Genomic DNA, 19,808 nt, shown 5'->3' on the forward strand with positions numbered 1-19,808 from the left:
AACCAGGCCCAAAGCATCACAGCTCTTCTAAGGTGCCAAAGTTTTTCTGCATATTCATTCCTCTGACTGTGACTGGCTACATGTGCTCATTTCATCCTCGGACATGGGAGCTGGCTCGGAGCTCGTCTGCCTTGCTGTGTGTTTCCTGGACGCGGCCGCCTTTGGAGCTGCTTTACAGTTGCCTTTTGTTTATGTGCTTCTTTCTGTATCTCTGCTCCTGTCTCCTTGAACCCCAGCCGGCCTCAGCAGATGGCCGCTCACACTGAGCCTGGTTCTGCTGGAGGTTTCTTCCTGTTAAAAGGAAGTTTTTCCTCTGCAATGTTGCTACAAGCATGCGTAGAGTGAGGGATTGCCTCCGAGTCAATGAGTCGATGCAATCAGCTGGTTTTCCTTAGATAGAAAACTTTGAATCAATTTGACTGTATCATCTGGTTGAGTTGTAAAGGGCCTTGAAGTGACGCGTTGTGAATTGCCGCTGTATAAATAAACTAAATTGAATTTGTCACACTAACATCGAGAGTTTTTTGGTGAACTAAGGCTCAGTTAAAATCCTATGGGAGTTTAACAAATTCCACATTTAGTGAAAGGCAGAGAAATCAGTTTTTAATAGCATCACAGCTTGAAGATGATGTCTAATTGTTGCTATGGAGAGGTCGCGACCCTAAAATGTCAGCCTTTGCTGCAGAAATCTTCATCTTCCTTTATAACGGGTAGAATAAGAAAAATATTTTGTAATCTGGGTTAGTGGTTCAACAGAAAAAGATGATGTTGATTGGTTTAATAAAACATCAATAAAATAAGTGTTTCAGTAACCTTTAATGTTCCTAAAGCAGTTGACTGTTTATGGTTGATGTGTCACTAAATAATGTGATGCCACTTGCCAGTCAGTCCTATAGGCTTGTTAGCAACAGACCAATCAGGAATTTAGATTAGTCCAGAAGTAAAACAAAACTCTGAAAATACTACCCAGGATTTAGCATTAGCCAGGCATAGCTGATATGGACGTTTTGTTAAAAAAATGTTTCATAAAAGACGGGAAATGCAATTCAGAGACAAATGTAGAGGAAGGAACAGAGTTAAATCTTTTTAAAAAACCAAAAAGTGGTCTTGTCCATGATCATTTCTGCTCTTTTTTTAATGTTTGCCTTGAAATGACTTAAATATTAACTCAGTACTAACATTATGTGAGACAAATGTATCCATTGTTTTTGCCTTAATGTTTGCTGATCATGCAAAATGCCTTAATTATTTAAAGTATCCTGAGTTTGTCTGGGCTTTGTTTTCACTTGCTTGCTTTTCTGCAATAATTAAGTTGAAGATAAGCTACGTATATCTTTAGATGGGAATTTTTCCCCTACTGAAATGATGTACCTCAATTAAGTGTGAGATCATAATTAAGAAATACTAAAGTCATTTTAAGGCTTTATTAAAATCTGTACCAGGGATAGCAAGTAAGACGATAATCGGCTCAATAAAGAGTTGATGAGAAGATTTTCTAAACACACATTTTGTTCAAACTTGAGCAAAATATTTTTTTTTTCTTTTACCATGCAAGCATCTGGAAAAAGAAAGTTACAATAAATTAAATCAGGAACTCCTTTCCTAATGCTAACGAGACAGCTTTCCATCCGTTGGAAAGTATTAACCAGGCGATGCAAAGCGTGATGTCATCCCTTCCCTGTAGTAAACAGGAAGTAGAGGTAGAAAGCTAGCGTGAACCACTGATCAGTAATGGACCAGAATTGTAATAAATGTGTTGCAATCGGGGATGCTACACATCCTTCATCATGTCAACTAGCATTAGCAATGGTACACACATCCGGAGATGTAGATGGAGAAGAGTGATTCTAGTGCTAGCATTCAGGGGAAACAACTCAGTCATGAGAGACGATGGGTCAGAACTCATTCAACAATTTTGTATCCATCTCCACTTTAGTGCATATATATATATATATATATATATATATATATATATATATATATATATATATATATATATATATATATATATAGTTTTTTAGTTTTTTTTTTTAGAAAAGATCAAAAACTAACTCAAGCGACGGCAGAAACCTTTTCACGAAATCTAGTCAGTTGATTCGAAATTTGCTGTTTCCATTGAATCTCTCTAATGTAATACTTCAAAATGCACACAAAAAGATTGGTAGAAACACATTTCACTAGGTGTGTTTAGTAAGTTAGAAAGTTAACTCTTAACTTAAACAGTTTAAAAAGAAGAATTTAAAGTTGTTTGGTTTTTATCGGCACATCAGCTTTGCATATTGGAGCAGTCTATGATGCTACCACCACCATGCTTGTCAGCCCAGTTCACAGGAATAAAGGCCCTGCCTTGACCTTTCAAAATAAAACAGCTCAGTCTTTAATGGAAAACGTATTTTTAAAAGAAGCTTGACCCAATAGTGGTTTAGAGAACACTGTGTGTTTTAAATATTAAAATTTTATTGGAAAAGGCATGGAACATAAAGTCCTTTTACTAACCTCATCTTCTAATGAGAGCCATTTCTCTATATCATCCATGACGTTGGACTGGTTGATGGGAATCTGAAAAAGAAAGTAAAGCTCAGGCTTTGGCAGGAGGGCTGGAAGTGAAACAATGATATTAACGTGCCACCAAACCACCGTAAACAAGCCCAAAAGTAAACAAACGGGAAAATAAAACTGCTAAACAAAGCAATGAATGGAGAAATCTCAAGAAGTGAGAAAAATAAAAAATAATAACTTTGGCTCAACACTTTCAAAGAACACAGTCATGCCCTCAGAATTCAACACCAACATGCAGAGAAAACTATGGTTGATCTCAAATCCTGATTAACCCAAACAGAAAGGAACCCAAAACACAACATGTGTGAAACCGCAGAACTGCAGGGACAAAAAAGCAAGCATTTACACACTGGCTGTGCAGTCAGACCCACCATTCCCCTTTTAATCATCCAATCTAACTTTGGTGAAGAGCTGTGGGTCGAGGCGGGACTCTCATCCTTCTTGCACGCACACACAAAGTTCAATGAAAAGGAAACAGAGAGAAATAGCTATTCCTCCTCATAGGTGCCACCTCATGTGCTCACATGTTTTTTACATCCTTATACAAATACTGTGCATCTCTGTAACATTAAAACCTCACTTCAAGTCAAATATTTTTATAATCTTAAGGAGTTTCCATTTTGACTCCCACATGTTCAAAAGTCCCATGTCAGACTATAAGTTCAATCATGTGACTAAACTTCTTAATTTGTATAAATGCCAGATGCCAGTGTCTCTTCTTACCAATCCAGTGTTTTGTAAAGTGCTATCCTGGGCTTGAGCCAGACCGTCCACTTCGTTCATATCACTGGAAACACAAGATTTGCAAATTAATCACCTGCCATGGAAAGTCAAAAGAGCAAAGTTGAACCTAAGATAAACCTTTTGTTGGTTACACAGTTATGAATGAAGGAAAAGGTTTCTGTCTTGAAAAGAGTGATTTCTTTTTTCTTTTCTCCAGTTTGATAACTCAAGAAACATTTAATTGGAAGCTACTGATGGATGACTCTTTTCTTAGGTGAACAGTTTTAACTAGAGATGCATCGGAATTGGGTGATTTTCTTAATGTTTTTGAATAAAATGCTTTGGCAACACTGGCTTTATAGTATTAAATCTCCACCTTAAGAACTTTAAAAATGTGGAGAGTAGCCATGTATGTGTTTTAATGAAAATTGCTTGTATCAGTATTTATGGAGCTAAATCAGTCTCAATTTTCACAGATGCAAATATGTGATTCTTACATGCACAGGACCAGCTCCACACACAAAGAATGATTCACGCAAGCACAAAACAATCCACACACACAGTACAAGCTCCACACACACACACACACACACACACACACACAAAGCACGATTCCTGCAAGCATACAAGATTCACACATACACAGTACATGATTCACCAAAGTATTTTTGGTCCACAACAATTAGAAATTAAATTACAAAGTAGCAGTGGTCTTTAAACTTCACTGCATTTGTGGATTTTTGAGACTCTCCTGACGTGCCTCAATACAAAAACGCAGTTTTTTATATAGGGGATGGTTTGCAACCAATCATAGAGCTCCCTTGTGTAAGCCAATCACAAGAAACTACTCCATGATGCGGTATGTCAGCTCAGCATATCGCATCAGGCCAGCATACCCTTAGTTATACGCATTCCATAGATTTTCCTCTGTCTCCGCACTCCTTACATCCAAGCACACTGTGTGTGTATGGATTTTTTTGTGCTTGCGTGAATCGTGCTGTGTGTTTGTGGAGTTTGTCCTGTGCATGTATGAATCACATATGTGTATTTGTGAAAATTGAGCCAAATTTAGCTCCATAGTATTTATTACATGTCTGACCTTCAGGCAGACTTCATATATTTTCAGAAATCCATCTTTTCTCATCTGTAAAGGCATTATTATTTATTCACACCTTAAGAAAAACCTGTAATTCTGGAAGCTGTTACAGAGAGAACACAACTTAATCAAAGTAACAGTAAAGTGTCAGTGCAAAAAAGTCAGAAAAAAAAACCCTGAGAAAACACAGATTAGAAAATTTAGAAAAAACTCTAACAATGCTCTGTTGGTGTTTCTAGCCACATCACTAAGACCCAATAAAAGATGCTAAAATCAATTAAATTTGTTTATGCTTTGACCATTTCGTTTTTTTGTCTTCTCCTGTTATTATATAATCTTATAATAAAATTTGAATGAGCTAAAATCATAAGAGTCATGTCGAAAATAATAATCAGAGATTGGAAACAAAATTATGTTTTTTTGTATAATTTAATGCTCATTAATCTACTGCTGATTTTTATTTTTTTTTTTACCTCAGTCTTTGTTGGCTTGAGATGTTTATTTTCTGTGATAACACGTCATCTGATTCACTTGTACCTGTGAGTGAAAATAGGAACAGAACAAAAAAAGTGTTAAGGGCTGAAACAGTTACTATTAACAGGGATTAATAGTGAACCCAACAAACAAACTATTTTACTGAACAACAAAAAAATGTCAAGCAAATTACCTTTTATATTATATTTCATATCCACTACTGGAAAGAATGTGTAAAGAACTACAAAAACAAATGTTGCCTTTATTTTAATAATATAATCTCACTAGGGCTGAAACATTAATCGGATTAACCGTGATTAATCGATTATTGAAATAATCGTCAACGAATTTAGGAATCGATTAATCGTTAACTGGAGTATAGAGACTGTAAAATTTGCCTTCAGCTGATGAAGCAACCCACTTAGAGCAGTAATTATATCAAAATTCTAAAAACATGTATAAAAATGCTCTATACCAGAGGTAACCATTTCAAAATCAGTGGAAAATCATCAACCAGTAAAGGTCCAGAGACGTTTTTAATTATAATCTTACTTTAAACAGAATTTAACACTGAAATAAAATGAGGTGTTTATGCATCCATGTTATACATTGAATTTTTAAATAAAAAAAATAAAAAAATAAAAAAAAACAAATAGAACATTATTTACAACAGTCGTTCCGTTTGGTATATAGACAATTTCCTGATTCACATATTCTATAAAACAACTGAAGTCACCGTTTGTTTTCTTTCTTTTTTCAGTCTTAATGAGAGCAGTGGGCTTTATGCAGCCCTGCAAGGCTTTAAACCTGGGTTTGAAAGTGAGACAAACCGTCCTCAAGCACATATCAAGGTGCTCACTTTGAGCCTGGATTCATATTTATTTTTGATTCTGTTCATGGTGGAGAATCCTGCTTCACAGCAGCAGGTTGAGCCAAACATACTCTAAATGTGCAGGGTCATCTCTGGCAACACCATTTCTTTCGCCAGTTACCCAAAGTTCTTCCAGCAGTCAACACTTTCTCTGCTCTCTTTTTCTCTTCGTCTTCTCCTTCTTTCCCATCGCCCGGCTTGCCACAGGTTTACCTGCTGTGTCTAAAAGTGCCAGCAGCAGCAACCCAGACTGACAGCAGCTCATTGGCTCATTTGTATCAAGTGATGCCGGACGCTCCAGAGGGCTTTACCATAATAACAGGAGAAGCAACGCCAAGTGAAGTTAGACACTGTGGTCAGACAACATGCTGTTATTCACAAATGTTTTAAATCAGGTTGGGTCCAGATTAGCCAGCAGGTGGGTCTGGATCCGGACCATGGTCCGCTAATCCATGAACTCTGCTCTATACAGAACTCCTCGAGTTTAAAAGTTTTACTTTTACCTGGTTTAATATTGTAAAAAAAAAAAAAACTCTTTAAGGAGCCATTGGTTATCTGATTATTCATCGAAAAAATCGACAGATTAATCGATTTTCAAAACAATCGTTAGTGCAGCCCTAGATCTCACAATGGAAACATTTTTGGATTTTGAGTATTTAATCTTTGTAAAAATCTGGATTTCTTTCACCAAATTAGTTTTTTATTCCACAACTCAGACTGACATCCATTAATCACTTTTTGTTCTTAGATGTCTACTCATAACTGATAAACTAGCCCACCGTGGGATATTACCAGCCACAAATACTTAGTTAAAGGCATACTATGCAACATTTTTCAGTTAATTGATGTGTTTTGAATAACGTTTTGGATGATTAAATGAGTCATTTCAGGTCGAACAAAGGTTTTCTCGGCCGCCCTGGTGGTCTGCAGGGGAAATACCGTATTGCAATTGCAGGAGCCCTCGGCCCGCACCCACAGGCTCAGAAGTCTCGTGCATTGCGAGAGTCGGTCTTGCTTTACGGCGAGAACTGCTGCACGCCCCCAGTGAAAGGCATGCTCGTTGGTAGCGCAGTGGCGATATTTGTGCATTTATCATGGCAGAACCAGCGAGAAAACAGCGAAAGCCCATGTCGGAGCAGGTAAGCAAGAGGAAAAGGGCTCTGGACAGAGCTCAAAACAACCGTGCCTGGCTTGATGGAGAAACCAGGAGAACAGCTGAGCATATTTACGACAGTGCACTTTTACTTTCGCCCTGTGGGGGGAGCCTCGCTGGAAAATCAACACCGGTTGCATAGTATACCTTTAAATTTTCATTTTTTGTTGTGAAACATGATTATTTTACAGCTTAAATTTCGTCGCCCTTTAATTTAAGGTCACCTTCCGGAGGGGGTGATTGAAAACAAAGCGATATAGGTCATTTTTATCATGAAACTTACATTTTATAAGAAACTTAAGTGAGGAAAAAGCCCATTAATTGAAATTAAGTAGGTAACTAAGAAATGCATAGGTACTTTCAGTAATGCAGACGCAAGGGAATTGCTAGCAGGCTTTGCACACCATGTTCACTTCAATGTAATTTAATAGATGCAGAGTTTAAACAACACACATTTCGGATGTCAATCGGGTGTGGGTTTGTATCATTCTTCCACAGGACAATGATTTAGATGAGTTTAACTACTGGAATAAAAAGGTTTTTTACACATTTGACTTATTATTTTATGAAAAAATCCCCAAAAAGATGAACTGAAACCAGCAGATTTTTTTTTTTTTTTTTACATGAAGCAACAGGCAACATTTGTGGGTGTTGGTGGCATTTTAAAACAAAAACAAAACGATTTATAAATTTCACTACTTTATGAATAATCTGGGTACCATGTTTACGTAGTAAGGAGTGTCACACGGAGAGCTACATTGATAAAAAAGAGCACTCACTCAGTTTAGCCAACTGACTGGACAAACTGTCCGGCTTAGACAGACTGAGGGAGCTGTCGCTTTTAACTGAAGTTAACCCTGATTGGCTGATAGGTGAATCGAAATCCGACAGGTTCACATAAGAGGGGCTCTGAAACAGATCAGAGGAAAAGTTTAAAATCAAACCTTATGACAGTAAATTTACACTAATTTGAATGCGTGGCTGCTCTTTACCTTCTGCTCTGAGCTTTGCCCATTTGTTAATCTCCTTTCAAACCTGTAAACAGAAAAAATAATCACCCACCTGCGATTCACTGACGTTTGGTGTTACTAATGATGTGGTTACCTGTGGTAGCGAGTGAAGGCGGTGTTCATTTCGTCGTTGGTGGCCAGTAACTCCTCGATCAGATTCTCCTCACTGAGTCTAGGGATGATCTTCACGATCCTGTCTTGCATTTCCTTACATACAGTGTACAACTGCTAATGACACAATAAGACAAAGCATGTGTGGGTGGGGAGGGGATTGAAGGGCCAGATGCAACACAAAAACGCATAAAGTGCTAGATCAGTTAAGGGCAACACAGAGTCAAGCAACAAGAGAGGAAGGAAATCCCTTTCCTGGAGCACTAAGAACAAAGACTGTCGATGCCATGAGGCTCACATTTACTGTGTGACAGAGGAAGTTTTACCTCCAGCAGCTCCATGTCTGCTTGTTTGACTGTGACTGGATCCAGCTGGCTCATCATCTCTGACATGGTGGAGAGGTTGCAACGCACCACTCCCAGCTCCGTCTTTAGCATCTTTATCTGCAACATTGGAAATATTCAGTAAACAAACCGACCTCTAAGTAGAGATGTTGCAAGAAATCAAAATCATATTAATAGCTCCATCAATTCTGGACACACAGTTTAGATAAATCTTAGTTTTTTATCCAACCAGTGAATGTAGCATATCTAGACCCCCACTATGTTAGGTTGTAACATTCAAAGTAAGTTATTTTCAGTATCAGTAAAATGTTTGAAAGGGATGTCAGAGGAAACACAAAAGCTGTACCAAGTGTCTAAAAGGAAAACTGCATGTTCCCTGCAGCTTTAAGTTCTGAACGAATAATACTACAAGAAATGTTTGCTGCTCTATTAGGCTGCCACTTTAAACATGGAGATTCTACAAGATAACAGGGAGCTGGAGATTTTACAGTAAAAGCTGTTGTGTTTTGCCCTTTTCAACTGAACATTTCTTCATCTCTTTCTGGATTAGGAAGTATTGTCAGTCCTGGAAATCTCTAAAGTTAGGTTCCATGCGCATGAAAATGATCTATTGAAAATTGGATTATTATTCTATTACTGCATCTGCATGACAGTATATTTACCAACTTTGTGTACAATAGAAATGGTGTAACTTCCATGGCAGGCCACTAGTGGGCGGTATACTTTTTTGAAACTCAACAACCACCTACCGATTAAAAAGTTGCCACCAATGTGTGCCAGAAATGTTCTATTAAGAATAATTATTTTTTTCTTTGTATGATAAATAAGTAAATTCATACTTACTTATTACCTAATTTATTTTACATTTTCCAGTCTGCATTTAGATTGGATCATAGCAAAGAAACTGCACTGATTAGAGTTGTTAAGATCTGAATACTCGTTTTCAGACGTACTTCTCGTTGACCTTAGTACATCTTTAAACGATACCGATATCGCACCTTTGAGAACTGACTGATACTGATACCAACCAGATATGATATTAGCATAAAACTAAAAACACAATAATGAACAAGGTATCAAAGCAACTGGCCGATTTATTATTAGCCAACAGTTTGGATAAACTTTAGCGAGAGATGTGTTTTAATCAGTATGCTGATATCGGAGTTATTAGGTGCAGGGTAATAATCCGATCTTAGTTATTTTGTTTGATCTTAGATAAAATATAGACTATGGTGTTAGACAAAGATCCATTCCTGGTTCTCTTTTATTCAGTTGTATAAATGAATCATCTATTTGATAATAGGACACCAAGGTGTTACCTATTGTTCATATGCAGATGATACACTTCTATATATATCTGTTCATCTAACCCTTTTCTTGTTATATAGACTACTGTATTGGTCTTTCTGGAGCTTCAAAGCAATCTCTCAATAAACTGAAGCTGTTCCAAAATGCCACTGCTTAGCTGTTAGCAGGAACCAGGAGGGTTAAGGCCGCCTCAAACTGGTTGCGTACGACTTTTCAACCATTTTCTTTATATCACACTGAGTGCGTATAGAGGCTCTGACTAGGCAGGGTGAGCAGATCTGTGCAGATTATTTTGTTCACTTCTGTCTTTGTGCTACACACAAATTCAAACAATTTCCCACATTTGACTTGGACAGTTTATGAAGAGTTATTTAAGTTAATAAATTAAAAAACAACCTGTGCAGCTATAAAGCAAAGCCCCACTTAACAAGTCTTTGCAGCATCTCAAACCAGAACAGAAAGAGATGGAAACTACGTCTAAAGACAAAAGAACGAAAGGCGGGAAGTTTCTTGCCAAAAGACACCTGAGATGGTTAAAGCGGGGGCTGGAACCAGCAACTCACCCGTTTAAGGGCAAACTGCTGCCCCCTGAGCCTCAAAACTGTTCTAGTTATTCTTGCAGAATATCTTCTTCCTCACCCAAATACTATTTTCTGTATTCGTACACCCTGTCAATTCGGTGCTCTTGTTAAAGAAGTGAAAAGAACCAGCCTTTTTTTTTTTACATATACTTATTACTTATGTGAAAAATATGAAGTGGAGGGGCTGGGTTCTAGAAGAGCAGTGATCAAAAATCAACAAAAACGAATTTTCATCTCTAATCTTTAAAGAAAAATTAAATAGTTAAAAGTTAAAGGACAACATGGGAAATAGAAATGATAAGCAGTTGTTAATCAGCACAAAGAAAGGCAACTTGTAGGAGTGGACTGAAGTTTGGAGATCATCTTCTATCTGCATCACCTGGCTAGGAGTGAAGGCACCGGTTCCCTCCAGGGCCAATTTGAGCTCAGAGGTGTGAGCTGGGATGAGAGGAGGTTTAGAAGACAGGCGCATAGCAGGTAAAGTAGTAACAGTAGGCCCATTCCTGGGTAAATGCTGCCTCACAGACAGGCAGTGGGAAGACAAGAGAAAGGAATGAGCAAAGACAAGAGGAAGCACTAAGGTGTGAAACCAAAGTGCACACAACACTGCCGGCACCTTTTTTGGAGCTTCAGTCGACGAGTAGCCATCGAGCTGAGCCACGGGGAACTCCAGTCCCTTCCTTCGCAGGTCTTCATACACTGACACCACGCCTGTCAGGTCGGGTGAGCTGCGGAATGCGTCTGCCCACGCCTTAATGAGTGAAAACCACAAATTACTGACAGACAATGAGGAGAAAAAGGCTGGGCCCTTTTGTTTTGCTCTGCTGCAGCTTCAGCCCCACCTGTATGATGGCGAGGACTCTGTCATGCACAACCTGCGGAGGGTTGTTCCTCGGAATGATGGAGCGTAACAGAACCCCTTCCACGAAGTCACGCGTCGTCACCAGGATGTGAAATCTGTAGCCGCAGTTCTTCACGCAGGTCTCAAGGACCTGCAGTCAGAGAGACGATGAGGAAAACAAAGAAAAAAATGCCAGAAGACTTCAATTCTTAGATTTCCCAGTGATAAACAGAACCAATACTCACAGTAAGAGCAAACATGATTTCCTTGAAGTTCTTGTTTGCGAGAATCCTCTTTTTTATGGCTCTGACTGCATCTCTGGGCCTGTTAATCACAGTTTGCAACAAACATGTGAGCTGCAGGGAGGGACATATTTGAAAAGATGACAGATAACACACACCCTTCCTCTGAGCTGTTGATAATGTCACAGATTTCCATGTTTAGCTCCCAGTCTTCGGATGGTAAACTGGAGTTAGTGGCACGCTCTGTAAAATGAAAAAGAAATTTAGGCAATTTAGTCTTTCATGATAGATTGATTACATTTTTTCCTTTAAATAATTAATAGGTGGTCAGATGTTTTAACTGAGCTTAAAACTGTAACACTTTACAATGAGGTACACAAAATTCAATTAACTACTAGATCCAGGGAACTAATCAGGAACTAATGGGTTGTTTCACTGTACTTCAGGGTAGGCCTAAACATAAACATTAGCTAATAATTAGGTACTAATTAGGTAATAACTAGTTCCCTAGCAACTGCTTGACTCCATAAAAATAGTAGCTGAACAATAATATTTATAATTTTTCCTGCTGTAAACACCAGAATATCCCTCATTGTTGGAAATTAAAGGGATTTTCTCTTTTCTATTCTATTCTAAAAGACATGACCAAATAAATAAGTTATCAACAGGAAACCATTTTTTTGCAAGTCTTTATTTAGAACCAACATTAAAGAATATCTACTCTGTTTTTGCAGTAATTAACCACTGCTTAATTAGCCAGCCTGATTTAACAACCCATTATTTCCTAATTAGTTTCCTTGGTAACTACTTATTAGCTCCTGACCAGTTCCTCTGTCCTAGGTAACTACCCATTAGTTCCTGATTAGTTCCCTTGTGTTCCCTCTGCAACTATCCTTTAGTTAGTTATTATTTACTCATCGTTTTTTTTGATAACTACCCTTTCGATCCTTTTTAGTTATTTTTTATTTCTTTGGAAACCGCATCCTAGCTCCTGATTAGTAACTCTTTGTTTCCTTGGTAACTATACTTTTGTTTCTTATTAGTTACTCTGTGTTACCCAGGTAACTGAGCATTGGGCCTGTAATGCGGCTTGGCTGGGTGTTGCCCAGTAATTACGTGTTAACTACTAAAGTCGTAGGGAAACGGCTGTACCAACCGTTGCATTTCTGAATTCTCCCGAGTGGTGCCCGACTTTACAGGAGTGAATAAAGTGAATGTGATTGGTCGTTTATCAAAAGGGGCGGGATTGTTGTGGTAGAAGGTTCGCAAGCATGTTTGATTGTGGCCGGTTTCTTGGAAGCATCTTGCTAAACAGTTAGCAACTTAGTGCTAGTAGGTTCCCAATGGGAAATTACATTGGGACCAAGTAGCACTAAATTGGTGACTTAGCAACGCCACTGTCAAGAAACACTATGGACAGCGGCAACATGCAAGAGGAGGAGAGTCTTGTGTCAGAGGCAGTAGATGAGTCTCCTCCGTCATCCATTTTTTATTTAGAGGAGTAAAGTGGGGACGAAGATGTTGTGGAAGAGGACGCCAGGGTGGCAGAAGCTTGGTTTGGTGTAGAAGGCTTACAGCCGTACATGTTTGAGCCCTTGCCTCGCAACGCTACCAGTTCTGTTAGCTCTACGCCTGCTGAAGACACAGACATCCATCCCCGTGAACACTGAGACGGAACTCAATGGGAAAGGAAATTATTCTTATTTCTTATTTCAACCGTTGCATATATTAGCTGCAACATATGAATCAAGATGCTATGACTGAAAAATATGATTGACAGATGAGCGTTGATATATGATTGGCCGAATTTAGGTCTTCAAGCTGACGTATAAGTAACTGGCCTGCATAAGATAATGAAAACAAAATATACATTTTCTTACTTTTGGGACATTATGGTCTGATAAATAGTACATTTATATACATGTTTAAGCCAGAATGATTTGACATTTTAATATGACTTCCCTACGACTTTATTAACTACCTATTGGTTCCCCATTAGTTCCCTCGACGTCCTCTAGTAGTTAATCGCATTTTTTTTATAAAGTATTACCCTTATAACATTTAATGACTTTTCTTTATTCATGGTAATAATTAAAACTGATAAATTAATTAACTAATTCTGATAAAAATAATGTAATTTACCAGAACAAGAGAAAGGGAAGAATACAGCTTTGTTGTGTTAAGTTTCCTGTGTTTATGTAGCTAAATCTTTCTGTATTTTCTGAAATGTTGACCCAAACTAAACTGTAGATGCAGAGAGCTCAGGTTGATGCCAAAAAGCATCATATTTGAAGTTTGGAGAAGGCAAACTAGCTAAATAAAAACTTTTTTTCCCCCAAACAATAAACATGCTATAGCTAAGTACTATCTGGTTGGGTTAACCACAACACTTTTAGTGAGTAACTGAGGGAGGGAGACTCAAAGTCAGCTATTGTTAGTCTAATTGAGTTGTTTAATAAGATGTCAGATATCTAAAAACGGTGTGTCACCTGCATGGTGTCACAGTGGGGAAAGAAGGTTTTAGCTTCAAACCCAACCCACTATTTTTGTACTTCAAAAACATAACTTTTAAGTTAATTCTACAAAAAGGAGCCATCTGCCATGCCACATTAAATGCACAGATTTGGCTAAGGAACAAAGCGACCCAGAGTCGATTTCAGTAGATAACAGGAAGGCCGGAAAGCTGCTCAGCATTAACCTTGAGATCTTTTAACCTTCAATCCGGATAGATTCATGTTCAATTTAAAATGTTGGTAATCTTTCAGAAATTTCTGAGTCAAAAGAAGGGTCTGAGTTCTCTGTTAACATGGCTGGATTTAACTGCCTCGATTATGCAAATAGCTACAATCAGATGCTAACGACAATCTCTAACGTCTTTGCTTCAAAGGAGTTTTAAAGCAATCGCTCACTGACACACGTGGAAATAATGACTTAATCTCGATGTTAGACATCATTGGGATGAACTTTGAATGTCTCTAAGTTTTTTTATTGTTTGATTTTCCAACAATTATATAATTTTGGGCAAAAATTGGTTATTTCTAAAAGGATCCATCCTGGGAATGGTTTTAACCCACTTTGACCACAAATTACTTTAAGTAATAAATTGTAACTCACTCACTGGTCAATGTAAATACATTGTGTGAGGTGTATGTTGCCCCGTATTTAGTTAATATTTCATTTATCTTTAGTGACAGTGGCATTTGATGCAGGATTTTGCTTCACCCGCATTGCCTACTGATGGTGGTCAGTGAGCCGCAACACAACTGTGGCTATAAGTTTGTTTTCCAAGGTGTGTGATCAGTGAATCGGTGAATGACTGAATGTAGTGTAAAGCTCTTTTATCAAGTCTCCTGGCTTGAAAATGTGCTTTATAAGTACGGGCCATTTATCTGCATGGAAATAAACTAGAATACAAGAGTTTAACATAGCTGGTGAATGAGTTATGAGTACTATATGGGAGACAAAATGACAAATCATGTGTATAAATGTGAGCAATGAGATGGCAAATTGACTCTGAGTAGTTGCTATTTCTGCACATTTCTTATGTGTTTAAACGAGAGGTTGTGTTTGGTTTTGCTTAAACTGCATAAAAATAAATTTTTACGCAGCCCTGTTGGGTGCTCATTGTAATGCTCCTTGGCCTCCTTTTCATAGCTTTTAATGTACAAGTAAATAAAGCTAAAGAAGCACTCTTTAAAGGGTATAAATGCAGTTGTTTTAATAGGTAAAAATGAACACAATATACTGGAACTGTTGTGGTTTGCAGGGATAAAGGAGCAACAGGCAGGTGACCACACAATAAGGAAACAGAAAACAGTGACTTAAATTCAACAGGGATAAACTGAAATATATGCAAAACAGGTGGGTGAAATGTAAGGAAAAAGAAACAGAACAAGTGCAGACCATTAGAAAAAAAAAAAAGAAGGAAAACCCTTCAAAATACCACAGAATATTTGTTTTGGTCTGCAATAGGAAAGGCAGTTTGCTTTATTATTCTGAACCCAGTTCCATATCGTCATTCTGTGGGGGTATTCTAAGTTGGTTGCTTAAATGAAGGATAAATTATTTCCTGTATAAAATATACATAATTATAAAACCTAACAGATTCCTAAACCCTGGATGAATCGTCTCGCTCCTCAGAGACAAACTAGATCAGATTATTCTGGGAAACACTAATCAGGGCAAAATCACAAATGTGCCCACTTGTGCATGAACACCTCCCAGTTTGGTCTTTAAAAAGCAGATCTATGATATCTAACAACAAAAAAGCAGAAAACTCTCACTATAAAAGAGACAATTTGTGACTGTATCTAAACAAAAAAAGCAGAAACAGTCACAAATTGTCTCTTATAGTGAGAGTTTTCTGGTAAATTGAAAACAAAGCTTGAGTCTATGTTGATAACTCTCTGATTAAGGGGAATAAACTACATTTTTCTCAGAATATGATTACATTTTCTCTCCTAAGGATAATCCTAGTGTATTACTTTAAAAATCTAATATTAGCAGGATTTAAATAAAGGTACAAAAAGCCCACTAATTGCAACATGAGGACATAATAATAGTTTCTGGATCTCACATTTATTAAATGAAAATAATCTCAGTGCAGTGGAGCTGTCAATGTGCTTCTAGTAATAAATGATTTTAAAAAAGAAAGAAAAAAGAACAACAGTGTGATTTAAATGAGCTGCAGCCTCCTATAATGTGGGTCAGACGTGGTTGGGGGGGTTTGCAGGTTAAAAACCGACCCAACAGAGACCGATCGCTTTACCAACACCGCCCCCCCACCCATTGAGCCTGATCATTGTCTGCTGAGGCCGTCAGTCACGCCTGTAAGCCGCTTTCCCTCATCCATGTTCGTGCATTTTAACTGATATTTTTTTTCCCTTCATCATAATGTAACAGAGCCTTAAACGCATCATATGTTAAAATAAGACCAGGCTCTGGAACAGAATGAAAGGAGGCTTTGCAGGCTGCGGGCGGAAGGTTTTCTGAGCCCCTTATGGATCTCAGCCGCTTTGAATTGAAACAGGCTCACCGATCCGCTGCCCCACCGGCGAGCTGAACGGGTTCCCCAGCAGAAACTCCATGATGGTGGACGGTGTGAGGGTCCAGCGAAGCGCCGACGTCCCCTCCGGCCCCACAGCTGCTGCTGCTGCTGCTTTCTCCAAAGTGGGACACGAAGTGCGTCAGCCGTTAAAGGGGAAGCAGCCTGCTCCCTATCAGATGCTCCCTATTACACTGTTAATACGAAGTAACTGCGCCCCCTGGCGGCTGCTTGGATTTCTGTTTCACGTTAAGGGTTTAAACATCCTTACATTTTGCGTGCAGCGCTGTTATTCTAATCGGTGATTTGCCTGGTTTCAATCTTTTTCTTTTTAGATAATTAAGACAGTGGGCAAAATAGCTAAATTTTAGAGTGTAGAAAAGGATGGCCTCAAATAAAAGCACAAAAGAGATTCTAACAAAGCAGTGGTGTGTCACTATTTATTCATTCAATTATCTATTTGAACACAATACAGCATAACACAGATTAGGAAAAAAGTAGGCCCATTGGGCCCCATTATCCTGGTGTCCCTAAACATGGTTTAATGGGTCAGTGCCCCTATAGAACTGGTTCTGGCTACTATAATGGCCTCTGTACTGAAGACATAACAGTAAATTAATTACTTATGATGATATGTGCTGGCAAAGACACTATAACTAATTTCATATCTTACCTTTGCAGTTTTAGTTTCATTTCAGCCATACTGATTATAGTCTCCACCTGTTTGATCAGACGCACAACATGCAGCTTATGTGTGAAACAACAAACTATTGTGCTGTCGATTTTGATTCTTTTTTTCATTTGTTGTTCTTTGCTTTCATGAAAAAGACACTGGCCCCGTACCATTGTGACCCTTGGTAAATTTGGTCTAGAACAAACAGTGCAAAAAGAGTAGTTAGTCTGTATGTGGTTTGTTCTTAACATAAAGGTATTTTGTTTATTGTCTCAGCAGTTTGTTAGCAATGATTAGTAAACAAACAGTATCATGAAGACCAGGGGGCCCCAGGGCAACTATGGAGACTTAATGAAGACAGAGGAACACAGGAGAGAAGTCAGAGAAAAAGCTGTGGAGCTGGTTCAAGCAGGTTTTGAAGTAAAGGAAATACGGTTCAGATGAAAATCTACCAGCATGGCTACCTGCCTAAAGCAGCCCAGGAGGGGAATTTTATTTTTTTTTTTCATAAAAAAGAGTTTTCGTAATGTTTTTGTTTTTGTTTTTTTTTAAGAAAGTCAAACAAAACTCCTTTTGCTTCATATTTCATGAAAGCTATGTAGCTTACTGCAAACACATGGAGGAGGAAACTCTAAAATGACATCAAAACTGAATAAGAAAACAATGTAAAACACCCTGAACCTGCCGTCCCCAGAATATGTGAGGAAGTCATGCTGTGTGGGTGGCTTTTTCTTTACCAGCGACATGAAAGCTACTCTGAGCTGATTGGAAGATGGAAGGGTTCTGAATACAGGTAACTCCTAGAAGTAAATGTATTGGAAGCATCAGAATATTTGGCCTTTAACTTCCAGCTAAACAAAAACCTTAATAAACAATCAGAACAAAGGTGGACCAGTTCTTGGTTTCAATTGGGAAATGACATGAAAGGAAGAGGATGGTAGAAGTGCTAAAATGGTAGATATCTGAGTGCAATTCAACTAAAAACCTTTCACTCAAATTATAACATTAATGTGATCTTATTACATAAAAAAATGCCCTTTTACTTTGTTTAGATAACTTAAAAAACATACCTGTTAAATAAACCTTACATTATTCACATTCATTAGTTTAATATAGCTTATTTATTTCAAATAAATAATCATATATGGAGTATTGTAACAGTATTTACTCAAAATTAATGCAAATGAATGTGTTTATTTCAAATACATGCAGTTTATTGTTTAAACTGCTTAAAGTAACCCTGAATATCATGCAATTCAAGAGATAAACTTTATGCTTGTGGAACAAATACAATGATTAGTATTAATTTGGAGTAAATGTATTTTATTAAAGATACAATATTATGATATATTTGAAAATATATATATATATATATATTAACAATGATGCCCCAGAGTATGCTTTTGTCATTTGTGCAGGAAAATTACTCTTAGATTACTGTATGTACCAAAAACCTCATTCAGACCTCTTCTGGAGGAGCTGATTTGACTTTCCCAAAGACCATACTCAGACAACCTGCAGCCATGACAACCAGTCACAGTTCATAAAGATAGCCTAGGAGGGTTGGAATAATACATTAGATGAAGGCTGGAACTTGACCAATGGGCTGCTACAGATAGCTCTTGACAACTTATTTCCCCTTATGACATCATAAGGGGAATGCTTTTCAAACAAAGCATTTTGAGCATACATTAGCTAAGAGGTGGGGAAAGGCAATAACAGACATCAAAGGTTTATTTTCATTGGTGAACCTCAAACAAATGTTTCAGGACACATATGACTGTTAAAAAATGTTTATATTGTGAATTTTGTCTGCAGCAGACTGGTGACCTGTCCAGGATAGCCCGCCTTTCGACCATAGACTGCTGGAGATAAGGACTGACCTCAAGGAATAAGAGGGAGAAGATGGATGATGCATAGAATGACATAAATCTTAAAATATGCGGGGAAATATGTTTTTGAGTGAAAGGCGGTTCCTAAAAATCTGGATTCAATGGTATGCATCTAGATGGATGAAACACTTCTCAGTTTTCCCTATATTGCAAGATAAAGCATGGATTCAATATCATTATCCTTCTGCTTTTTCACTTCTTCTTCCATCACATAAAATCCCAATAAATTAACTTTATGTTTGAACTCAAAACATGACATAATCCGAAAAGGTATTTTCCCATGAGAAGGTGCTGAGTAATTTTCCATTCCTAGTTGTGTTGCCTGCTGCTCTCTGCCGACTGACGTTCCAAAGGGGAAAGTGAAATCTTCCCTCAGGGATCCAACTGATCTCATCTGCCTGCAGAGAAAACTTCCTGTCACACTGCCAGTGGGAAAAACAAGAGATCCGTGGACAGAATATTCAAGACAGAGCATTATAAAAGCAACACAGGGACAGCCCTGCTTCCTTACAGAGAGGGAGTCAAAGAGCTGTTGGGTTTGATCATTTTGTAAGAGTATGACTCAGACACAGTGACTCACAGCAAAACATGCGTCACTTTTAAAGCTGACATACGCCGCTTCACTATTCACACCAGCAGGTGACATAGTTGTCCACATTTAAGAAGATCTGTCAAGCTGCTCTCACTTCTTAACTTCAGATTAGTTTTAATTTCACTTGTAATATTTCTTTTTGTTAAACTAAACCATCATTATAAAGATAGATATGATGAAGAACAATCAAACAAGACAGCAAGTATCTAGGATCTTTAATCACTGTTTTCTAAAATTTACTAAGTAAGGTTAAAAAAATGTGTACCTGATTAACCATCAGTGTTATTTTTCACA

At 37.9% G+C, this 19,808-nt stretch overlaps 1 protein-coding gene across 6 annotated transcripts; it reads right to left on the reverse strand.

Moving 5' to 3' along the window:
- Nucleotides 1–2,433: 2,433 nt before the first annotated feature.
- On the reverse strand, nt 2,434–16,537 carry tom1 (target of myb1 membrane trafficking protein). 6 transcript variants are annotated; one of them, XM_015390376.1, is made up of 14 exons: nt 16,349–16,537; nt 11,472–11,556; nt 11,317–11,395; nt 11,073–11,222; nt 10,847–10,981; nt 10,610–10,744; nt 8,324–8,440; nt 7,981–8,111; nt 7,869–7,911; nt 7,656–7,785; nt 4,852–4,915; nt 3,283–3,346; nt 2,931–2,999; nt 2,434–2,559 (listed from the first exon to the last, which is right to left on the reverse strand). In XM_015390376.1, the coding sequence occupies exons 1-14, from the start codon at nt 16,398–16,400 to the stop codon at nt 2,449–2,451; spliced, it is 1,365 nt and encodes a 454-aa protein (XP_015245862.1). In that variant the 5' UTR covers nt 16,401–16,537; the 3' UTR covers nt 2,434–2,448. The 6 variants fall into 6 exon arrangements, with proteins under 6 accessions (XP_015245862.1, XP_015245861.1, XP_015245860.1 ...); XM_015390375.1 differs by having other exon boundaries at nt 2,931–2,996; nt 7,981–8,114; XM_015390374.1 differs by having other exon boundaries at nt 7,981–8,114.
- Between the last annotated feature and the right edge of the window lie 3,271 nt (nt 16,538–19,808).

This window comes from Cyprinodon variegatus, unplaced genomic scaffold (assembly GCF_000732505.1).
Source record: "Cyprinodon variegatus isolate N-32 unplaced genomic scaffold, C_variegatus-1.0 Scaffold495, whole genome shotgun sequence".
In the NCBI taxonomy this organism is placed as follows: Eukaryota; Metazoa; Chordata; class Actinopteri; order Cyprinodontiformes; family Cyprinodontidae; genus Cyprinodon; species Cyprinodon variegatus.

Coding starts and splice junctions, on each gene's coding strand:
- tom1 (XM_015390374.1), bottom strand. CDS start 16,400: ATGGAGTTTCTGCTGGGGAACCCGTTCAGCTCGCCGGTGGGGCAGCGG. Junction 10,982..11,072: donor GAGTCCTCGCCATCATACAG/GTGGGGCTGAAG, acceptor TCACTCATTAAG/GCGTGGGCAGACGCATTCCG. Junction 3,347..4,851: donor TCAAGCCAACAAAGACTGAG/GTAAAAAAAAAA, acceptor TTGTGTTTCCAG/TGATATGAACGAAGTGGACG.